The sequence below is a fragment of the Amblyomma americanum genome, chromosome 6 (assembly GCF_052857255.1).
Source record: "Amblyomma americanum isolate KBUSLIRL-KWMA chromosome 6, ASM5285725v1, whole genome shotgun sequence".
NCBI lineage: Eukaryota > Metazoa > Arthropoda > Arachnida > Ixodida > Ixodidae > Amblyomma > Amblyomma americanum.
This window is the reverse complement of record NC_135502.1, coordinates 30,187,930-30,211,750: the sequence shown is the minus strand read 5'-3', so window position 1 is coordinate 30,211,750 and position 23,821 is coordinate 30,187,930. Positions and strand designations below refer to the sequence as shown.

The window sequence follows — 23,821 nt, the reverse complement described above, 5'->3', positions numbered from 1 at the left end:
AAAACACAAAAACAGTGAGGACACTGACATGCCAGGTTTTCAACTTGTGCTTTTTAATATTCCTGCGTATTCATTTCCCTGCTTTTTGAAGCATATGAATGCTGCTCTAGCTATGAGAGTTACAAGTGTCCTATGGTGAGAGTTCATCAGATTAATCTGTGATCAGATTGACTGTCTGTGTCATTCCATGTAGGAATCACTAAATTTGTAAATATGCAGTTGCTTATGCAATCGTTATCTTTGCGACATTCTCCCTAACAATGCTGCCTACTGTTGAAATGTGAGCAGTACTCATGCAGTTCATTCATGTCTCACGGTTTTTCAAACTCGCTGATACCCGGAAAAAGTACATCATCAGATAAAACAAGCAGGATATCGTAGGTTCTGTGTCAGATAAAAATAATTAACAATAAAAACAACGCTTCCAGCTACAGAAGGGCACACAGCGATATTTTTCCGTGTTTTGTACAAACAAAACGAATAGCGATAACGAACAGAAAATATCAGCTACAGACATAATAACAGTATTAAAGAAATGTGGAGAAAATCAATCTTTCTGGTAAAATATTCTTTATGCTCCTTACGATTATGGCTTTTATTTTGTTGATGAATGTTCATAAACCTAAGCATAGGTGACCACTAAACCACATCCCACATGGGCGCTGACACCACGTGCTGTTATGTCACTTTGTCGTCTTGCTTCCCACACTGTCTTCAGAGACGAGAGCGTATGTGTTCCATGTATTACAGAAAGGTCCATGTGTGCACAGTTTTTGTGTCATTTTAAACAGTCCCTGTGTACAAGAAACAAAAGTGCATGGCGGAATTCAGTAGTGGTGTAGTAGAAGATATTGCATATTTATTTTGCTGATATATTTCAGAATAGATTTATATGAACAAGTTAGGTATGTTTGACATATTTTTTTGTTAACTGGTCCTACTAAGCACAAAAAGAAATAAAAAAAATTGTTAGTGTCTGATATGAAAGAAATAAACTGATTTTTAACGTTTAGATTTGTCTACAGAATACTTTTTATATCTCTCTAATAGCATGTAACATATAGAGGTCTGAACAAACTGACCTAGAATCAAATATGATTTTTATCCTTGGCAAGTCAAGTGCTCACTTATTCAACCTTCTTGACTCCAGAAATAACATTTGATTTCATTAACGGACTGTGTCTTCACAGCGCACCATGTAGCTTGCAGGAAAAAAAAAAAACTTCCTCACTATTTATTTTTCCTAATTTATTTATTGCAAAATGCACTCTGACTGCTCAACATTATCACAGAAAAGGCACTTACACTTTCGTATAGCTGCAGCTTTAGTTGGCCTGTAATTTCAAGTGTAAGCTGCACTTTGACTTATTTAAGAACATTACGAAGTCCTTCCATATTTATGTTGTCTCGGCACTCCATAACCTTGCGGCCTGGTGATTATAGACACAAGAGTAAATGTGGTTAAAGTAGTTCTAAAGCGTGCCACTGACTATGTACAAAAATGAATTCAGAGGCTTGGTATTAGAGGCATGATAGATGCACGAAACTGGGCAAGCATACTGTACACAAAAAATTTGAAAAAAATCCCAGCACACTTTTTCACTCATACTCCACTCACCGAAGTACAGGTGCCAGTAAACTTTAAAGAATTGTGATAAATTGTTATACTCATATCGGGAAACACGTGAAATGAATTGCGGTACTCACGTCTGAAACACATCTTCTCAGACCTCACGAGGTACACGAAGAGGGTTAGGAAGACAATAAGGAAGACAACTCCACCCACAGCAATAGCAATGACCAGCGTCATAGCCAGTGGTTCTGTAAAAAAATAAACAGACAGAATTGCAGGTATTAGCCCCGTGTACGGAAATAATCTCAAATCAGGAAGTGTTATGTTCTATATGAAAGGCATCACCTACAACAATCAAGAACAGTTATAGTTGTAATGACATAAAATCAGCCGCTGCGGTGGCTGAGTGGTTATGGCGCTCGGTTGCTGGACCGAAAAACGCGGGTTCAATCCCGGCCGAGGCGGTCGAATTTCAATGGAGGCGAAACTCTAGAGGCCCGTGTGCTGTGCGATGTCAGTGCACATTAAAGAACCCCAGGTGGTCGAAATTCCCAGAGCCCTTGACTACGGCGTCTCTCATAGCCCGAGTCGCTTTGGGACGTTAAACCCCATAAACCATAAACCAAACCAATGACACAACATGCACTCATTATGAACTGCAGATATAAAGTATCATCGTCCAAGCAACATTTTGCTAGATGAAAAAGAGCTTTGATGGTGCCTTTGAAAAGTGGCTTCCCTTTGACATTGGGTTCCATAAACGCTTTTTATTCAAAAGGCACTGGTATGCTTCCATACCCCTGCTGTTCCTAAACGGCATGAACTAATAAATAGAGAAGTTTTTAAATCAACAAAGATTTACGTGTTCAAGGTAAACAAAATTAAAAAGGAAGTGTTTGTCTTGTTAATGCATACCATCCTCATTCCTAGCGAGCAGCTCCTAATGTAATCTAAATAAAGCAACTCCAATCTAAATAACTCATGTGTAAGGATAAGTAAAAAGGCCTTTTTTTAATTAAGTGAACTCTCACGAGTACATCGGACGTCTTTCTACTTAAAGACAAAAGATACATGTGGTAATGCATACAGGATTAAGCGGGATTTTAGGGTTCTGTTGGTATCTTGTTTCCACGTAGTAGTGAAACAAAATGAACGCTACCACAGTTCGTTCCCATCAAAGTGATTCAGAGGTGTCAAGAACCATAAGCTTCCTTACATATAACTGTCGCATTTCTTTTCCCCCTTAATACTGCATAAGAACACCCGACTGTCTATGCGTTTATTTTGAGTGGCGCTCTCCGTTGTTACATGCGCTTTATAATGCGAAGATTTACTGAATACGCCCCAAGAAGTTACGACTGCACTGAAACCAGCAATTATAACGTGTCTAGCAATGGGTACATTCATAATGGAAATTAATTGCTTTATAGAATATTATAATTTATGAAACTTAAAACATCACGTGGCACAGTCTCGATGCCGCTCGGTAATGTTTTTGTTGGATCAGCATACTCAGCTGTACGAACACAGACTTATATGGCTGAGGCGCTGCAAAGATTTCCCGAACAGAGGCTAGAAAAGGAGAGATCTGAATAATCATTCCACGTAATCGCTAACGCTTTGAGCTTCAAGAAAATTAAAGGGAGCAAAAATGGTACGACTAACTAGGTTTCAGGATATTATTAGAATAGCTTCCTGAGTACGCCTAACCATAAAGGCGCACTTCCAGGTGTTAACTTTTTTCTAGCACGCATTTTCACTGGTTTTATAGTCTGCAAAGTCAGCATTCCATGTTGAAGGCAGAGAGCAAATTACATGACTTTATACGTCTGCGGCACTGACAGCTTTTATCTTAGTAATTTCCCTTCTATGGAAGTGCATGCGTTAGGACGTAGGTAGCCGCGCCTCATTTATAGTGGCTGGCAGGTTATCTAGAAGCAGAAGTGACTTTAAAGAAGGCTGACATTTTTGGAAGAGAATAAATCATCTATATATCTTTCGCAAAAGGTGCGTATGCTGAGGCGTGCACACCACCTAACGGCGCCTGTAGCGACATTTGTTGCCTTTTACTTTCCTTGTGCCTCTCGAATTCGTGCACTATTTTGTTCAGGAAGATAAACCTCTAAGCGGAAAAAAAACAAGGTTATATTGGTGAAAACAGACCAACAACTCTTCTAGGTCTAACCAAGAAAGGTAATTTTTGTCTGTCGCACAAGACTCGCCCTTCAGTGATACCAAGTCCACATCCTAACGGTAGCAAATCCACACAATGTGCAGCCCAGTTTTCGGCGATAATCCAAAATGTTCAAGTTTGTCCACGAGCCTGATGCATTATTTCTACCGGCTAAAGCGACCAAGAAACGGGCTATAAGCGCCAATTCGAACCGTCTGTATTCATATTTTTTTTAATGTGGGTACTCAGTTGCACAACATTAAACCACGCAACATGTGCGTTGAAAACCGATAAACTGGTACGCACCCTTGACTTCTAAGGCCACCGAGTAAGAAGTCTTGCCCTTTCCATTGTCCACGAACAACGTGAACTTGCGGGAGTCGTCGCTCTCGACCTTCTGGATGAGCAGACGAGACTCGTAGCAGTCCTCGAGCTCTTCGTCCTGATGCGCAAAGTGAAAGAAAACAAAAGAAAGCACATGGGGATGTCTCTATAGCCACTTCGCCAAAGAAAAAAAAAACAGAGAACGTTTACTGCATTAGAATCAGTGCAAAAGCGCGCATTTGTGCCGCGTATAATAAGTCGGCGATGAACGGACAGTGCTGCGGGACGGAGGGCTCACGCTTCTCGGATATACAATACTCAAGAGACGATTTTGCTAGGCTCTGAACCTCCGGATTAGTGCCAAGTAGAGGACGACGATGATCGGACAGTGCCGCGGGACGGAGGTCCCACGCTTCTCGGGCATACAATCCCCAAGAGACGATTTTGCCAGGCTCTAAACATCCGGATTAGTGCCATGTAGTTGAGGACAATGATCGGGCAGTCGCGGGACGGAAGTCCCACGCTTCTCGGACATACAATCTTCAAGAGACGATTTTGCTAGGCTCTGATTCTCCGGATTAGTGCCAAGTAGAAGAGGACGACGATCGGGCAGTGCCGCGGGACGGAGGTCCCACGCTTCTCGGACATACAAGCCTCAAGAGACGATTTTGCTAGGCTCTAAACCTCCGGATTAGTGCCATGTAGAAGAGGACAATGATCGGGAAGTGCGGTGGGACGGAGGTCCCGCGCTTCTCGGACATACAATCCTCAAGAGACGATTTTGCTAGGCTCTGAACCTCCGGATTAGTGCCACGTAGAAGAGGACGATGATCAAACAGTGCCGCGGGACGGAGGTCCCACGCTTCTCGAACATACAATCCTCAAGAGACGATTTTGCTAGGCTCTAAACCTCAGGATTAGTGCCACGTAGAAGAGGACGATGATCGGGCAGTGCCGCGCGACGGAGGTCCGACGCTTCTCGGACATACAATCCTCAACAACGATTTTGCTAGGCTCTAAACCTCCGGATTAGTGCCACGTAGAAGAGGACGATGATCGGGCAGTGCCACGGGACGGAGGTCCGACGCTTCTCGGACATACAATCCTCAAGAGACGATTTTTCTAGGCTCTAAACCTCCGGATTAGTGCCACGTAGAAGAGGACGATGATCGGGCAGTGGCGCTGGACGGAGGTCCGACGCTTCTCGGACATACAATCCTCAAGAGACGATTTTGCTAGGCTCTAATCCTCCGGATTAGTGCCACGTAGAAGAGGACGATGATCGGGCAGTGCCGCGGGACGGAGGTCCCACGCTTCTCGGGCATACAATTTCCAAGAGACGATTTGGCTAGGCTCTAAACATCCGGATTAGTGCCATGTAGTTGAGGACAATGATCGGGCAGTGCCGCGGGACGGAAGTCCCACGCTTCTCGGACATACAATCTTCAAGAGACGATTTTGCTAGGCTCTGATTCTCCGGATTAGTGCCAAGTAGAAGAGGACGACGATCAGGCAGTGCCGCGGGACGGAGGTCCCACGCTTCTCGGACATACAAGCCTCAAGAGACGATTTTGCTAGGCTCTAAACCTCCGGATTAGTGCCATGTAGAAGAGGACAATGATCGGGAAGTGCGGTGGGACGGAGGTCCCGCGCTTCTCGGACATACAATCCTCAAGAGACGATTTTGCTAGGCTCTGAACCTCCGGATTAGTGCCACGTAGAAGAGGACGATGATCAAACAGTGCCGCGGGACGGAGGTCCCACGCTTCTCGAACATACAATCCTCAAGAGACGATTTTGCTAGGCTCTAAACCTCAGGATTAGTGCCACGTAGAAGAGGACGATGATCGGGCAGTGCCGCGCGACGGAGGTCCGACGCTTCTCGGACATACAATCCTCAACAACGATTTTGCTAGGCTCTAAACCTCCGGATTAGTGCCACGTAGAAGAGGACGATGATCGGGCAGTGCCGCGGGACGGAGGTCCGACGCTTCTCGGACATACAATCCTCAAGAGACGATTTTTCTAGGCTCTAAACCTCCGGATTAGTGCCACGTAGAAGAGGACGATGATCGGGCAGTGCCGCTGGACGGAGGTCCGACGCTTCTCGGACATACAATCCTCAAGAGACGATTTTGCTAGGCTCTAATCCTCCGGATTAGTGCCACGTAGAAGAGGACGATGATCGGGCAGTGCCGCGGGACGGAGGTCCGACGCTTCTCGGACATACAATCCTCAAGAGACGATTTTGCTAGGCTCTAAACCTCCGGATTAGTGCCACGTAGAAGAGGGCGATGATGGGGCAGTGCTGTTAGACGGAGGTCCGACGCTTCGTGGACATACAGTCCTCAAGAGACGATTTTGCTAGGCTCTAAACCTCCGGATTAGTGCCACGTAGAAGAGGACGATGATCGGGCAGTACCGCGGGACGGAGGTCCGACGCTTCTCGGACATACAGTCCTCAAGAGACGATTTTGCTAGGCTCTAAACCTCCGGATTAGTGCCACGTAGAAGAGGACGATGATCGGGCAGTGCCGCGGGACGGAGGTCCGACGCTTCTCGGACATACAATCCTCAAGAGACGATTTTGCTAGGCTCCAAACCTCCGGATTAGTGCCACATAGAAGAGGCCGATGATCGGGCAGTGCCGCGGGACGGAGGTCCGACGCTTCTCGGACATACAATCCTCAAGAGACGATTTTGCTAGGCTCTAAACCTCCGGATTAGTGCCACGTAGAAGAGGACGATGATCGGGCAGTGCCGCGGGACGGAGGTCCGACGCTTCACGGACATATAATCCTCAAGAGACGATTTTACTCTGGTCAGAACCTCCGGATTAGTGCTTTCGCACTTTAACAAAGTCATTGAGTACGACCCCACACTATCTGCGGTAGGCGGAGCTCGGGAAGCTGTTATATCCACAGCCGAACAGCGTTCTTCATGGCGTTAAAGACGCCCCGCCATAGGTCTAAAAGCAATAGTGAATCTTGAAGGGCATTTTACAAAGAACGTCCTTAAATTAAATTCGGACAAAGTTAAGGTGATGACGGCGCACTATAGCAATGGCAGCGTTACATTGAAACAGCAGTCGGTGGTAAAAATGTGCCTCCAGAAGACAGCATGGGAAGTAATGCCTTAATCATTCTGCCAAAGCGGCTCTAAATATGACAGCTGAATATGTATTGCGCCGGCGCAAGCCTTCCCTTCCATGGCATTTACACAGCGGTTTTTATGTGTCGCGTAAGACTGGCTACGTTAATGACTCCAACATCCGTGACAATGACTGTTAACGTTACTTCACTTTACACAAGTACTATGTACTCCATCTCACAATTCGTTTTACTGCGCTGCGAGGGGTGCTGCATTGAGGCAATTTGAGCCAATTAGAACGGCATGCGCTCCAAAGCATGTTCCTCCGCTCCCCTCACCCAAGAGGCCTTCGTCGGGCGAGACCGGGCGGAGGCCGACGCCACTGGGGTTCCGAATTAGGGGCCTCCACCTAGTACTTGTAAGGGCTGGCCCCCTCTGGGTCAGCTCATGCATAACCTCCTGTAAGTGTATCTGCCCATATATATTTTCAACCTCCACCACTGATGGCTTCATCTGTAAATTAGGCTAAAAACACCAGTGTCCAGTTAGCCGGCTCGGCAAAGGCCACGTATGCGAATGGTGGCTCACTGCTTTGCAGCAGACTTCCGCAGTGCAGTGCCCATGCGGGCTTTCTCTGCTAATTTAACAGTGGATAAAACGCTTTCTGTGCTTCCTAAACAAGCTCCCCGAAGTACCTTTTCGATTAGTGCAATAAATGTTTGGAAGATGGTCCAAACACTGCTCAAATATTTGAGGGACTGTTTGCTGTCTTCCTTGGTCCTGATTGGACGAGAGCTCTACTTTACACAGTGCTGTGAATGACTTGTGAGATGAAGTATAAAGACGTGTTTGCGAACGGACAAAAGTAAAGAACAAGGGCTACATAAAATGCGTCGAGAAAATACGTGGCATTTCAGACTTCTATCAGAAAAACCTTAAGAAAAATCTCATTGTTGAACACCACTCGTTTAACGCAGACGGGACAAATGCAATAAAACGTTCGTGTGGAAGTCGCGGTTTTTTCCATCACAAGCCAGTTATGAACGACATGTCCCATCGCGTATGTGCCATTCTTTCAGAGTTATTAAACAAATTTCTCCGTCGTGCGTAAAGAATAAAAGAAAGCTTGTTACGAATTAAGGGGGTGCCTTCAGAAAAACAAGGGGTATGTACACTGCCTTCAGAGGGTGTGCAGGGAAATCACTGAATGTAAAGTACCACTACGGATTGATGCTAAGGGAAGTAGATGAAAATTAGTTCTTCCTTGCAGCCGACGCAGGGGCTCAGTGGTTATGGCGCTCAACTGCAGACCCAAACGACGCGGGTTCGATCCAGGCCGCGGTGGTCGAATTTCGATGGAGGCAAAATTCTAGGGGCCCGTGTACTGTGCGATGTCAGTGGACATTAACGAAGCCCGGGTGGACGAAATTTCCGGAGGCCTTCACTACGACGACCCTCATAGCCTGAGTTGCTTTGGGACGATAAACCCCCATAAACCAAACAAGGGGCCGAATCGACGAAAGAGTTCTCTTTGGAACGCGTTCGCTTTGCCGTGACGTCAATTTGACGTAGGCATCAGGAAGAGAAGGATGGGACGAACACTACGGGAGGACGAGGGGGCAGGCAACAGCCAATCGGCTTTGTTGGGCAGTCCCATCTCGGTTGCTTGTATCGTTAAGGAACTATATGCTAACTTCGGCGCGTTTTTAATCTCTCGTGCCGACACGCATGATTGCCTGAGCGACGGCCAAAATCGCCCGGCTCACAGACGACTGCGGGAGCCGTATAGTTTCCTCGCTGCCGACTGTCGCCTGGATTACCCGCCGCGGTGGCTCTGTGGTTAGGGCGCTCGACTACTGATCCGGAGTTCCCGGGTTCGAACCCGACCGCGGCGGCTGCGTTTTTATGGAGGAAAAACGCTAAGGCGCCCGTGTGCTGTGCGATGTCAGAGCACGTTAAAGATCCCCAGGTGGTCGAAATTATTCCGGAGCCCTCCACTACGGCACCTCTCTATTCTTCCTTTCTTCTTTCACTCCCTCCTTTATCCCTTCCCTTACGGCGCGGTTCAGGTGTCCAACGATATATGAGACAGATACTGCGCCATTTCCTTTCCCCCAAAACCAATTATTATTATTAAGCCCCCCGTAGCGAAGAGCCGTAGCGCGCAGAGTAACAGAGCGCACTTTTCCTTGTTGGTCCAAGGTGGGGGTTTAGCTCTTCGCATAGCGGGCGTACAAGTCCCTTCGACAGCCTGAAATGCCTTCGGAAGGCATCGTCAGCATGTCGAAAGGATTGTCATGCACGCGCGACCGCCGATGCCACCGATAACATTCGCTGAGCACCGCCAACAACAGCGGGGCGACGGGAGACACCGGCATGTTTCTTCTCGCGCCGAAGCGAACTCCACTCTCATGTTGAATTCCAATGGCAGATCGAGAGCGCTCCGCCGGATCACAAACGGAGCGCGTAGTTCAGGCGGAGATCACTCCCTCCCATTTTGCCAATGGAATGCATGCGCTCCCGCGGGGGCACTTCAGCGCAAGAATAGCTCCAAGTTCAGGCAACATGGCGGCGCCCATCGAAGTGCGGCCTCTCGCTTCACCAGCGATTCGTCCTTGCCGCCACTCTGTCTCTCACGTTCACGGCAAACAAAAGGCGCACGAAGCTTTCGCTTTGTGTGATGATGCTCGCACCACAAAATTCTAGTGATGAAACGCGCCAAATTTTCAGATTGCTTCCTTATTTGCAGAGCTGCTAGGCTTGGAGAGTACGCGTCGTCTGACGTCAGAAAGCGCGGGAGGTTCAAACTAGTCAACGATTTTGGTCTAAAAAGCGGTCATAAAGAATTGACCGCGATGGAATTGACAACCTGTTAAGAAATTTTTTTTATTTTAACTTGTGCGGACGCGAACAAAACGAAAAATAATTACATTTGGGAGAATTCAATTTAAAAAAAGTAAAAAGTACTGCTTGTACGTTGCCCGGATCACCGCGTAGCGACGACAGGAAGGATGCAGCCGGCCATGACCGGAAGCAGACGCGGGAAAGAAAACGTCGCGCGAGGTTCCGGTCAAATCTGCCGATTTCGGCGGAGCAAATATCGCTGCTCCACGGAGCGATCCAGGATCGACGTCTGATCCCGATCTGCCATTGGAACAGACAACACGAACTCCCATTTTGCCATTGAAATACTATTGCTCTCAATAGAGCAGAAAAACTTGATCCTGATCTGCCATTGGAATTCAACATCAGAGTTCCACACACAGCAACCGAACGTGTTCGCTTTCACTTGATTGACATGTCTCGTGACGTAAACAAAATCCGTGGTCCCGCTTCCGTGAAGTGATGTCATCGCCAGCGGTGACGACACACGGCCAATGGAGCGAGGAGGCGAGATATAGCGAACGCGTTCCAAAGCGAACTGTTTCGTGGATTCGGCCCCAGTTCTTCCTTGCGGGTCTCTGATGTCATTTATTGTCGTTGGTATTAAACCTGATTTCTTGACAGGCCCCACCAGGTTACGCTTATGCTTGCGTAGAATATGAATAATGCATCTACTCAATGTGTCCAGAAAAACAAGCACATAAGCTACATAATGTTTATGTATTGAAGATTTGATAAATGCAACAACTCTTTTCCCGGCCTTAGACATGACATTGTTACTGTATTCATCAGTCATAATTTATTTACATCTGTTCCTAGTTGACATTAATTGATACTCTCACCTTTATGGACAAGCGACGAGGGCATAAAAAATTTTACCTGCGAACCTACTAATAATCCTCGCAACCACACTTCCTGGCTGAGCAGGTGGGCATTTTACAAATAAAATTGTCCCTTCCGAGTGAAAGTTCAGTGATACGCCAAGAGGTTTATAATTTTGTTTCACCCTGTATAATGCGCGCCACCCGTTTTATTAATCTGAGAAGAAAGGCAAAGTGAGCGAACTTTCCGGTTAGTTCAAAGTGCGATAAAGAACAACAAAGAATAGCGAATGCGCGCAATCTTCACTCGTAAGAAAAATGCTGACTCCTGAGAATACGTTACGGCCTTTTACAACGTGCTCTCGCGGCATGTGACCTGCTGAATCAACGAAGTAAAACTTTTCGTGGCAACTACTTGCTAAATCGGAACTTGGCGCACCCACGCGAGCATGTCATCATGAGAATATGCATCGATACTTTTTTTTCTTGCTTTTCCTCCATTTGCAACATATTGAAAATCTTGTGAACCAGGCACACGTATATATTGTTAAAGGCATTTTATCTGGCTCGCAAAGATGAGAAAACACGTACCGCGAATATAAGTACCTAAATTTCAAGAATAAAACGCAAGGAAGAAGCTTCGCTCTACCTTAGAAAGTCAACAGGCCGGGTTTTAATCTCTTCCCACTTTCTTGGTGCACCATCGGGAAGAGCTTGCGCAGCGATGAATTATTCATGCCCACCGAGAAAGCAGTGTGGCTGACTCCGCGTGCTAGTCGAACGTGAACAAATCTCCGGTTTCTCAACATTCGCCCCTAAGCCCCTGACATCCTGCAGTTCTTACTGGGTGAAAAGAAAGAAAGCGAACGAAATGAAAACGCACGAGGAGCCAGGCCGCGAAAAAAATCGCAAAAAACGACGTAAACACTACACTGCATGCGCGGAGATGCGAGCCAGTCGTGTTCTTCTACCCATCTAAAGCCCAAAACCCTCCGTGCTGTCAGTGTTCAGTGATAAGATTCGTCCTTTTTATTGCCCGCGAGGCGCTCTCAGGACAGAATAAAAAGAAGGCATCCTTTTTTTTAGCCTATAACTGAATTAATTTAAATACGCGACAAAAGAGCGTTTATGATTTCAGTTGAAGCGCCAATTGCAGATTTTGAACACGTTAAAGAAGAGATGCATTCCGCATAAAATCGGAAGAGGGATAAAATTCCGGGCCTTACTTAATGACTTCCATACGCACGCTGAATTTATTTACGGAAGAAATAACATAAAGGAAGGCAGTACAACGGCCACTGCAACGTATCCAAAACACTTGTTCTGTAGATTGCCCCGTTAATACTTATTTAAACTTTGCTCAATTTGGTACTGGGTCTAGAATTCCGGTCGTTTATTCGCAGAACACCTGATATCGAGGGCTGAGGCCTGTGTGAAAAGCAAAGCATGCATCGGCTACTTCCGAGCTGAGGCTTCGCGAACAGATTATGCTCCGGCTGTTCGCGAAGAATGTGCGAACGGCAGAGGATGATCGGTTGTTCACACTTTCCAATCATGCGCTTGGTCAGTTTTGTTACCAAGCGCATACCATTCAAAAAACAAATAAAATGACGCTCAACATAAAACTAACTTTTGATATTAGAAATCAATTTAGGAGGTGTGCATTTCAAGCACTTGGCTACTCTTCATCTAGCAGCAACTGGCAAAATAAAAAAGGCGTGCAACATGCATACAAAAACTTACTTTAAAGTTTAAAGCAAGCACTATTCTGTACAAATTGGCGCGTTTTGAAGCACAGTACCCAAAGTCAAGGGACACTAAGCTTCTCGGGACGTTTGATTACTTCTGGCAACGTGATGGATTGAGGCCTTAATGAATAAAAAAAGAAGCTTTTTGAGTAGAAATAAAAGTGGAACTAAAAGTAGCTGTCTCATTATCTAAACTATGTTAGGAAACACGTCTTCCTTCACCTGTACTATCGGCTGCACCCATGCTCAAAAATATATATTTTACTGTGGTAATGCTCAAGTTATATGAGGGCATACACATTATTTCTCTTAAAGGTTCCTTCTGGCAAACGGTATATATTGAGATTGTTTAAACAGGACAAACTATAAGTGCGCACTAAAAATACTTTTTGCGCTTTAATCTGAACACCGCTTATGCAGCCGCGCACTACGATCGTAAACGTAACGTAACGTAAGGATTTGCCCTTTCGGATGTGTCATTACCCTCTAAGCTTCCAGGTTTAACAAAAGACCGGATTTTATTACGCGCAGCAATTCGCGCAGTGTTTCAAACGCAGTGATTCATCTTCACCGACATGCGCGGATTGCCTACCGAGGAAATACACGCGTTCTAAGAAATCAAGTCCGGAAACTGGAACTGACTGAAAAGTAGAAAAAAAGGGCGAGATTGCGCGTCTCACCGATAGCAGGGGCTCGGCCACGAAGCGTCCGAGGGCACTGCCCGTCTTGAGCTTGTAGGAGCCCCAGCTCCAGAAGGTCTCCACTGGTTTGGGGTCGGCGCAGAACACCACCGTGACCGCAGCGTCTTCCTCCTTGCTGGCCTCAACCACGGGCCGTGTCTTGCTGCTCTCCAACATCACTTGCGGCGGGCCTGCAATACACCGATTGAAAGAAAGGGAAAAAAAGAACAAATGATAAGGCCGGTGTCAAGGGTAGCGTGAGACTCACAAGTGGCGTTCCTCAAGGCAACAACGCCTTAAAAAGATCCTGAAATGATTTGATGGTCATATTCTAATCCAAAGAATCTGCAGGGGTGGCCTTTGTGAGTATTCGAGTCAAATTTAAAAGCTTTGCGTAGACCCTATAATTTATTTTTTTTAAATATTGCTGCTCGCAACTGATGATTTCGACACCTCACCCCGCCTTCACAGCTGCTTCTGCCCATTGGACGTAGAGTGGGCAATCTGGGCAAGCCCCAGGCATTGGTCGCGCTCAAGTGCGTGAGCAGGATGGGGCTCAGCGGTTTGCAGCATGACCTCTTTTTTATTTTTTTCTTGCGCGTCAGCGTGTATGAGTTTAGGGTGGAAGGAAAGAGCGTAAGTTTAATGTCAGAGCCTTAGAAGCCTCGTTGGGAGAAAAAAATGCGTCATTGGTCACATAATTGCCAGAATCGGAAGTGACGTCACGAAAGCGTCACAACTATGCGTTTCCATATATCTTCATTCCGTTTCGACGCGGCCCGTCTTCATCGTCGGCGGTCAGGACAGCACCGGTTGGGTGAGGAAGGAAGTCTCACTCATGGGGGAAAGAGAACGGCGACGGAAGCGCCATCTGGTAGGTTACGCGGAATTCTGCGGGAGCGGACAGTCTCTCTACGGGACCCGGCCAGCGTCACGAACGGTTGCAGCCGCACGCTCTCGTCACCTTCCGCGGCAGGCGCACGGGGGTCCGTTGTGCCTTGACGCTAGACTTCTGGTTCCAGGCAGTGAAGTGGGCGCCGCAAACCCGCGCTCTGGTCGCCTTCCCCAGCAAATGCTAGGGAATGGCTTTGCCCCAAGAATGCGGCGTGCACTGGAAAACCTGGCCGCAATTATCGGCGCATACAAACGTTCGCCGCCGATACTCGCGCCCCTGCCCCAGCTGGTAAGTCGGAAGTCCTTCTTACGTAGCCTTCTATTTCCGAGGAATGCCTCGTTGAGGTTTTGTAGCTAGCTGGCTCGCTCTGTGTATTAATTGCAACTGTAATAAATAGCATATGAGTGTCAACGCTGTTGTCGTCCCTCCCTTTGTTTCCCCGAGCACGAACTCCATCCGCGGTTAGCGAGCGGGAACGCTGCATCCGCGGAGTGGTAGTGCGTCAGGGGCGGAAGGCTGTCCCCCGCCGTATTTCCACAATGGCGCCCAACGTGGGGCAAGCTCTTGGGACGAGGAACGACAGTCAGTGTCAGTTCGGTTCGTGGAATGCCCGCCCGGACTTACTTAATCAGCGTTAGACCTGACCCGAATTCGGAGTTGCTAGCAAGGCTAATATGATTTCTTGATAGCTAGACCGAGACGTCCACGGAGAACAGCAAGCCAGAAGCGAGTGAATGCGGAAGCCTTAAGGGTGGCCCGATTTTTCTTGTACATAGTTGTAAATATTCTATGTTCTGTCTCTTTGGCTCTGGGAGCCGGGTGCCGTAATCAGTTGATTTGGAGTGCAGTCGTGATTGCTGGAAAAGCACCGGGGCGCTGCGACACCGCAAGAAGTGGTAGGCGCCGTTCGCGCTAGGATCACCTTGTCAGAAACGTATCTCCTCGTGGTGTTGTGCTCTAGCTATTGTCCTTGGCACTTTCTTGGCACCCACAAGTGTTAGAGCGAGTAGGCCTAAGGCTCTTCGGGAGCTGCCTGTCGCTTTTGGGAGGACACAGTCGTACCGTGGCACAAGCACGCGTAAACGGGCTTGCTTGTTGAATATTTAACCTCGCTAAAGCCGAGACGTCTCGCTCAACTGTAGAAAGCTTACTTTGTTCAAACGAACTTAGTATTTTTTTACGGCTGCGAAGCGAATTTATAATTTCGCGGAACCAGAGACGCTAATGCAGTTCAAGAGAGCTTAACATCAGCATGCCGGAAAGTGAACCGCAAATGTGCTTCGACCGAAGAGAGCCAGCTACGTTCAAATGAACCGAGCGTTTGGGCGGTGCCAGATAGAATTGTTTGGCACTCGCATTGCTCCGCATTTTACCAAATGGTGAGTTTGCGCGGTCTCTATTGTTTTTGATTCAAACTTTTGGAGATCCTAGGAGCAATATGCAGAGTTCAAGAGAAACTGCCCCGGCCTGCTGTCCATTGTATTGGTTGCTGCCTTGCGGCCGTGAGTCATCGAGCTCCGGAGTCTCCGGCGAGCAGTTTGTAGCGGCCAGCCCCCCTACCTTCCAACAAAGGCGCGTCGGCGCGAGCAACACCCTCCCGGCACGCTAATTTTGGATGCCTGCCGCAGGACAAGGACGGGTGAACGGTGATCTTGCTGCTCATCGGATGACCCCGGCACACCGCCTGTACGAGCCGTCTTGCAGTCGTCACCGCAACGCTCGTGGCCCCTTCATCGATGGCATCCATGGATGAGTTCAACCGTAGGCCAACATTTAAGGAGAGAGGGATGTGGAAACCTGTCCCCCCTCCATTTCGACGCGGCCCATCTTCATCGTCGGCGGTCAGAACAGCACCGGTTGGGCGAGGAGGGAAGTCTCCCTCATAGGGGAAAGGGAACGGCGACGGGAGCGCCACCTCGTAGGTTACGCGGAATTCTGCGGGATCGGACAGAGTCTCTTCTGGACCCGGCCAGCGTCACGAGCGGTTGGAGCCGCACGCTCTCGTCACCTTCCGCGACAGGCGCACGGGGATCCGTTCTGCCTTGCCGCTGGACTTCTGGTTCCAGGCAGCGAAGCGAGCCTAGCAAACGCGCGCTCTGGTCGCCTTCCCCAGCAAATGCTAGGGAATGGCTTTGCCCCAAGAATGCGGCACGCACGGGAAAACCCGGCGGCCATTGTCGGCGCATGCGCACGGGAAAACCCGGCCGTCATTGTCGGCACATACAAATGTCCGCCGCCGATACTTCGGAAGTCGCGCCCCTGCCCCAGCCGGCAAGTCGGAAGTCCTTTTTACGTAGCCTTCTATTTCCGATGAATGCTTCATTGATGTTTTCTAGCTAGCTGGCCCGCTCTGTGTATTAATTACGAGTGTAATAAATAGCATACGAGTGTTAACACTTGTGTCGTCCCTTCCCTTTGTCCCTCGAGCACGAACCCCAGCCGCGGTTAGCGAGCGGGAACACTGCATCCGCGGAGTGGGAGTGCGGGCGGGGCGAAAGGTTTCTCTCCCTTGTATTTCCACACACTTTACACAAATTTCGAAAAAAAAACGTATAAAATATGTAACCAAAAAAGGATCGAGCAAACTGCCTCATCTTTCAATTCTCGCCGAGCCCTCTTTCAGCGCCAATTTCAGTTATTACTATAGCAGCGGACTTGACGAGCGCTATCACAATTGAAGCCTATTAAAGCCAATTTTACAAAAATGAAATTGTCAAGGAGTCTCATACACGGCAAGTGAATGAAAAACATTTGGAAATATTTATTTAATGGCATAGCCAATTAAGAACCGTTCAACCCTGCTCAGCGTATGCGACTTTCCTTTTTACTTTAACTGACATTGACAAAAAAGTCTCACTTTCAAAATTTCAACAATACGAAACAGAAAGCTCTGCAAATTCACTGCAGAATGCACGCACGTGGACTAACAAACCCATAAAGTCCGAGGCGATTTGTTAGCTGAATCCGCCATTACAAGTTGATCTCTTTCTATCACGCACCTTTCTATCTACCGATATTACGTCATCTCCATCATGCTTTCCTGGCCGGGCTTAACAATGATGAAAGCGAGGCACACGGAGCGGGTAATTGCTTCTAAGCATTCAAAGTGCTACCCACATTTTTCACTTGCGGTAATAAAATGCAGCAAATTACAGTGCGCAATATTTATCTTACCAGCATCTGTTCAAATACGCCGATACCGCACGTGCCATTTGCTCACAATTTCATAACGTTTTCCTAATGCGGACGCTTCAGAATGCCGCCCTCTCGGGACAGCGTAAACAGCGCTCACTTCCAGCCGCTTCGTTCGCGCGTTTCTAGACAGAGTAAACACGCGTAGCGCGCCGACGGCTCCCGCGGCAAAGAGCTTGCAGTTTCCAGCACCAAGGCTCTCCAGCCGCAAATGAAAATATGGCTGGGGGGAAGAGATGTCGTTTGAAAAATGCTCGAGTTTGCGCGAAGCATTCGAAACGCGCTCATCAAGGGGGTGGGGGTGGGGGCAGAATTTGCACTTCGGGCCGTTTTATAATCCCCGCGTACATGTGCGATCACGATCCCCGATTTAGAACAGCTGCGACACGGTCGGGGAATTTGCATGCACAGCCCGAGGCGCAATTACGTCGCGCCATCCGCGCCCGAGAGGCGCGTCGAGCGAGAAGAAATAAAGCGGACGAGAGACAATGGATATATTTACACAAGCATGCGTACACATGCGGAAGTGGTCAGCGTGCAACCGCCGAAGCCGCTCCCCGAGCTAACGACGCTTTAATGGCAGCAGCAAGGATGACTGCCGGCAATGACGGAGGGGGACGTACGCACTTTTGGCGTGGCTCTCGACTGAGCTTTGTCAACTCAATCATTGTTGCGTTCGCAGCATTTATTAGAGATATTTCTTCGTTAGGCGGCGCAAATGTCACGCAGCAGTAACCGTTGGTCCAATAAGAGAATGCCAGCTTATGCAGTCCTGAGTACTTTTTAGGCGCAGCGTTATTATTGCTGAAGTTGTGGTTCGTTCAGTTAACCAATAGGATTTGCTTCAGGTGCTTTGTACTGAGCGTTTCCCTGCATTCCGTCCTTTTCTAACAACCAATAGCATTACAGCGGTGCTTAAAACACATTTAATGTTTGTTTTGTGTCGTTGCCAGAACTGATGCTACGCGAATTAAACAGCTTTAAGCGCGTGACCGCGTGTAGCGAAAGAGCGTTCGCAGAAGTTACTCGATTACTTTTATGCTTTGCGAGCTCGTGAAAACAAGAGCAGGCACTTGCTGCACGCCCCCCCCCCCCCCCCCTTTCTTCTTCCCGTAAGAACAACAGAAAAACTATGCACACTTGCGCACGCCCCATTAAATGCGGACGAAGCACGGCAACGAGGATCGCGCCCCGTATGCAAAGTATATGCTCGGAGGGCGAGCGCGATGCCAGAACCAACTTCTCTGAGGACATTGCTTTCCAAGCGGAATGAAAGGAGGGGCGAACGAACCATGTTACTCGGCTCTGCATTGATCTCAGTCAATCGATTGCTCCGCTGACAAGGGATCGAAGAGCGAACTGCAACTCTTGTAGCGTGCTGCATTTGGAGCCACGTGCTCCAGTCATCGTTTCAACACCAATATTTCTGCCTTATCCTTCCGTTTTGTAAACAGCAGGTAAACCAGCGCAGTGAAGATCAATATAGAAGCCAAGACGACAAAAACTAAAGATGCTGCGGCATAGGAACTGCGAGAGAGGGAAGCAATTTTTTCAGCGGAAACTAAGGGTGAATTGAAGCTGGCTAGCATAGGTAGATTAGCTCATTATAATCACAAAGAGACCGTTTTCATCGAAAACGGAGCTTTTATAAGCTAGAATAGTAAAAACAAAACAAATACAGGTGTCGTCATCAGCGGTTGTTTGCAAGTAAACTGCGGTGCGTCACACAATTTTTCAGCCCGGATCCCAGAGGCTAGCCTACCCCGCCATTCACTTCAATACGATGATCACAGAGTCCTTTTCAGTGTAGGCGACACGAGCTTGAATGGAGTGGCAAGTTCTAAATGACATTTTCTCAGAAATAAATGCGTTAGCCGCCGAGGTGTCTTAGCGGTTATGGCGCTCGGCTGCTGACTCGAAAGACGCGGGCTCGATACCGGCCGCAGCGGTCGAATTTCGATGGAGGCGAAATTCTAGAGGCCCGTGTACTGTGCGCTATCAGTACACATGTTAAAGAACCCCAGGTGGTCGAAATTTCTGGAGTCCTTCACTGTGGCGTCCCTTATAGCCTTAGTCGTTTTCGGATGTTAAAACCCCCATAAACATAAACGAATAAATGTCTTGTCCCTTTAAAGCTTCTGTCCCGTCCTACGGAATTGAGACGTCACGGATTCAAGCAAAGCTTAAACGGTATTTCCTTTAAACTGTTGAGCTTAAATGCTGGAAACCTTGCACGTGTAGAACACGAAAGTTGAACCGAACGCGTTTTACGATGTCGTTCAGTGACGCACACTCTATACTAACGACATAGCTAGCCCTTCGATTAATTCGAACGTATAACCTCCTCAAAAGTGCCCTACTAGACGTTAAGTACTAGATAATTATGATTTAATTCTTTCGCTCCCAACGATCCTCTGCAACCTCGCGCACTTCGTTGCTTGCTCAGAATACCCTTCTCCAGTGGTGCTTGACAAGAACATCCTTCGAGGCCAACTGCTCCGGTAGCGATGAAGTAAGCCTAGCGTGGGTGGCTGCACACGATTGGGATTACTATCGTGAGCGTAAGGGTAAAACTTCGTTCGTACTCTTTCAAATCCGCTGTGGCGCACAGCTATTCCCTGGCTAAACACACTCTCTCTTCAGGCTGGTTCACACTGGCGAGATGCGGAGGTCGCGCGACATGTTTAAATGGATTTGTTACGGCCCCTCCCCGCGTTCCTAGTTCTTCGGAAACCGTAACTAATTGACCGAAACCCGTCGCTCGACGTTTGCGACTGACCAGTGTGAGCCCGCCTTTCGTCTCGTAACGAGGCCGGGTTAATATCATGATTCTATTGCATTCTATTTTTTTTCGTCCTCGAGTCATTTGCTGAGGCCCCACGACGCCCTGGCTATCGCTGGCTTACCCAGTCGGCGGGGCGCATGATATCAATAGAATAGAATAGAATAAAAAAAATCGTCACACTATACCGGCCCAGGCCTGCCAAGCAGACATGCGTATACGCACCTCGGATGTCGATGCGCACTTCGGGCGACTGGACTCGGTAGGGCTGGTTCTTGACCACGTTGCTGGCCTCGCACCTGTAGACGCCCTGGTGGCTGTAGCTGGCGTTGGCTACCGTCAGCGTTGCATTGCGGCCGCGGATGTTCCACACATTGCGGTCCCGGCCGTTCTGCTGGAGCCACGTGATCCTGGGGAAGTGGAGTCGGAAGACACGCGTGGTCAGATGCCGTACAAACACAACTTCAGCTTTCTCCACACCGAACGCCGGAACGTTCAAAATGCGTCGTCGAACTGCCTAAGCAACCAATAGCTAAGTCTCAAAACCTCCAGCCGCGCGAAGCTCCATGAGGCAAAGATATCAAGAAACATTGCTGCTACTCCCGCACACGTTCCAGGAAGAAGGTATCACCGTTTATCGGGGCGCTGAACCTTATTGGTGGAAGATCATGGTTAATTTTGTCCAGAAATTCCTTCCAGAGGACGCCTGCAGGAGCACTCAACAGTTGCGCAATACAACGATGCTATTTTTCTTCCTTTCCTAGCTTCCAATTCACGTCAAAAAAAAAAGTAAACATGTTATGCACGACACTGGCATATTACCAACGACATCAAATAGACAGATTTTACTTTCGCGCATATATTTTATCAGCGTGAACGCTGAGTTGAAAGTGCTGCGTTTTTTAACCAGGTCCAACAAAATGAAAGTAAACAAATTGCTTTCCGACGATATGGCTCAGAAATTTCTGGTAGGTTGTGGTGCTAAATACGGCCAGCTTTCAGTCATGGACATTATCTGTCCATGCTTTCCGACAGCTTTATTCTCCAAGCTCATTCTTGTTGCGCACTGTCGCTCAGGAGGTAATACCCTTGGATGGTACCTTAATATGGCTTGCAACACGTCCGGAGTGAACCAATCTAGGGTTTCGCTTAATAGTAAAATAACTCGTCCTTGCTCAGAACACCCGAACTGCCCAAACATTCAGTGCACTTTGTTCGTTGCATCGACGCCTGTGTGCACGCATATCCAACAGCGCTGGGCTCGCATTGCTTTAAGAAATGACATCCTGCCAAAGCTCGTTGTTGCAGCTTATAACAAGGCGCGCAGTACGTGGTCTGGTCTAAGTGTACTAAGCGAGCGCTGTGTGCCAGGTTGCAGCCATCTTCGTATTACCTGTGCCAAGTATAGCACAGCGCTTTATGCGCACGCTTCTTTGCACTTTCTGCACGATTGCCTGACTTTCAATGCTTCGTTATTCCACTAAGCCATTTCAGCAACCAGGGCTGCAGCGACTGAAACTGAGCAGACGCCAAAAAGCGAGACGGTGTGCATCTGCCTCGTAAAGGGCGCATTGAAACGGCGTTATACACTGTAGGACTTAATAACATGATCTGATTTCAGCATAAACAGATTACGCTGTGGGTAGAACATAACCCGGCTAACGACCACATCTATTAACGAGCTTTCAAAACATGTCCGGAGCAATTTTGTTTCAATGCCCTGCTGTCATGCCTCATTAATGTATACACCCTACATGGTAGGAACATTAGCAAATATTCTGTAGGTTCATTTACGAAAACCTCATCTATTAATGTCAGATTAAGAGCAACTCATGTGGCTGCATGGCGCTTCTGTTTACTGAGTGTACCGGTACTCCGCAAATGACCAATTTGGTTAATTATAGCATGACGAGATCATTAAGAGTTCGATGGAACTCTGCATAAGATCTGATTAGAAGATATACTGCCGATAACTAGGATTACTGTTTATTTTGTTTTGCACTGTCCGCACAAATGGCTTCTTGTCCTGCCGATAAAGCTTCACGGTAAAATTGAGCTGCGAACAGGCGCGGAGCCGCCCAATCGGCGATATGACGACCTGGATCTTCTGCCTGGTTTCCGCATATTCCCGACATACTATCTGCATACTTCAAAAACTAGGGCTCACCCATGCTACCACTATCGGCCTGGCTGGACATCATCCCTTTTAAGGCTGGTAAGCAGGAATAAAAAAATGTGGTGCTTAAAGCGTTTTTGTGAACAAAACACTATCAACAGTTCTGCCCGTGAGGTGCAATACCGAATTATCCACAACCGCAGAAAGAAAGTGTGAAGATGAAACTTTGCGCAAAACAAACACTTCACCTTTTCTATTTTTGTACACAAGAAACTAAATGCTCTGCGAAATACACAGGAAATAAAAATGCCTGATAACAAACCTGTCTAAAAAGAGTTGTGATATACCGTTTCTTTGCTCTCAAACATGCTTACTAATCCACCTTTATTCCAGTAATTTCACTGAAGCAGCTTTTGCTCTTTGACTTGCTCGCAGGTAGCTTAAGCTTTCTTTTTTTGCTTTATGCGAAACGTAAAAGTCAGACTAGAAACGAGCTAAAAGACTTTCGTTTTGGCTCAACTCAGAGCGCAAGGCGCAAGGGAATGCTCACTAACTTTGGCACGGGGTTTCCTTCGGCGACACAGTGCAACGTCATCACGTCGTCAACGTTGAATGTGGCTGGCGACGAAGGCTCCACCTGGATGATCTTCGGCCTATCTGCTCGGTGCGAAAGAAAACAAAGAAAGCAAGAGAAAACAAAACACAAATTACTACCCCGTATGAACACAAGAAAGGCGTCTCTACAAAGCCAACTCCAACACACGGTAAATTCGGTCACTGGTGGTCTCGCAGTAGTAATTAATATGCGGATGTCTTGGTCAGACCTACAATGTCATATGACCTCTATCTTAGAACTGCGTTGGTGTGCAGAATGTAGCAGTAAAACTAAGTGGTTAAAATATTGCCTTCAAAAAACATAACACTAAGATTTCGCGTTGACCTAGGCACTGTTTTAGTAAAACATCTTTAAGAATTAGTTGGTTATGCCGATGGAAGTTAAAACTGCGGAGACAGAACGAGATTGGGAGAGCGAAGAAGCGAAATCGACATCATGCGCGTAAGTTTCTAGAAAGTGCCTGTGGCACCTTGGCCAGCTGAAAAAAAAAACGAAGTCTAAAACAAACTGAGTAGATTGCATGACATATTACCGTTCACGGCCGATGAAAAAAAAAAGTGCTCAAGTGTAGTACAGTAAACTAATGTATAAACGAATTTTGACAGCATGAATTTCGATCGTAAAGCAGCAGCACATATCACACGCTCCCAAGTCTCCACTTTGAGGGAAATAACAATAAGCAATCAAATTCCGATGAGATTCAGCGGAATATAAAACACGCGCCAACAACATAGCTGCGGCCGCCTTCGAGAAATGCCTCCTGCTGAAAGCTCAAAATCTCTCGCATCGTGACCTAAAACTTTCTAGGAAGCGTTCTCTGCGCTTACAAAGTTTTTTCCCCGAATAAAACTGCGTTCGCCGAAGATTGCAGATAAATTACTACAGACGTGCACTTCAACTCGTAACACCGGTAGCAGGCGGTCTAGAG

The 23,821-nt window shown here is 47.5% G+C and overlaps 1 protein-coding gene across 4 annotated transcripts in view; it reads right to left on the bottom strand.

Moving 5' to 3' along the window:
- Positions 1–23,821, bottom strand: part of LOC144136544 (kin of IRRE-like protein 2) — a 402,200-nt gene that overhangs the window by 34,407 nt on the left and 343,972 nt on the right. For 2 of the 4 annotated variants that reach the window (XM_077668936.1, XM_077668935.1), the window contains exons 5-9: positions 22,832–22,934; positions 20,387–20,571; positions 13,293–13,483; positions 4,053–4,188; positions 1,708–1,821 (exon numbers count right to left, since the gene is read on the bottom strand). In XM_077668936.1, coding sequence (XP_077525062.1) covers positions 1,708–1,821; positions 4,053–4,188; positions 13,293–13,483; positions 20,387–20,571; positions 22,832–22,934 — 729 coding nt within the window. Of the gene's footprint in view, positions 1–30; positions 795–1,305; positions 1,431–1,707; positions 1,822–4,052; positions 4,189–13,292; positions 13,484–20,386; positions 20,572–22,831; positions 22,935–23,821 lie in introns of those variants that run through there. The other 2 variants (XR_013315630.1, XM_077668937.1) reach the window with 2 other exon arrangements.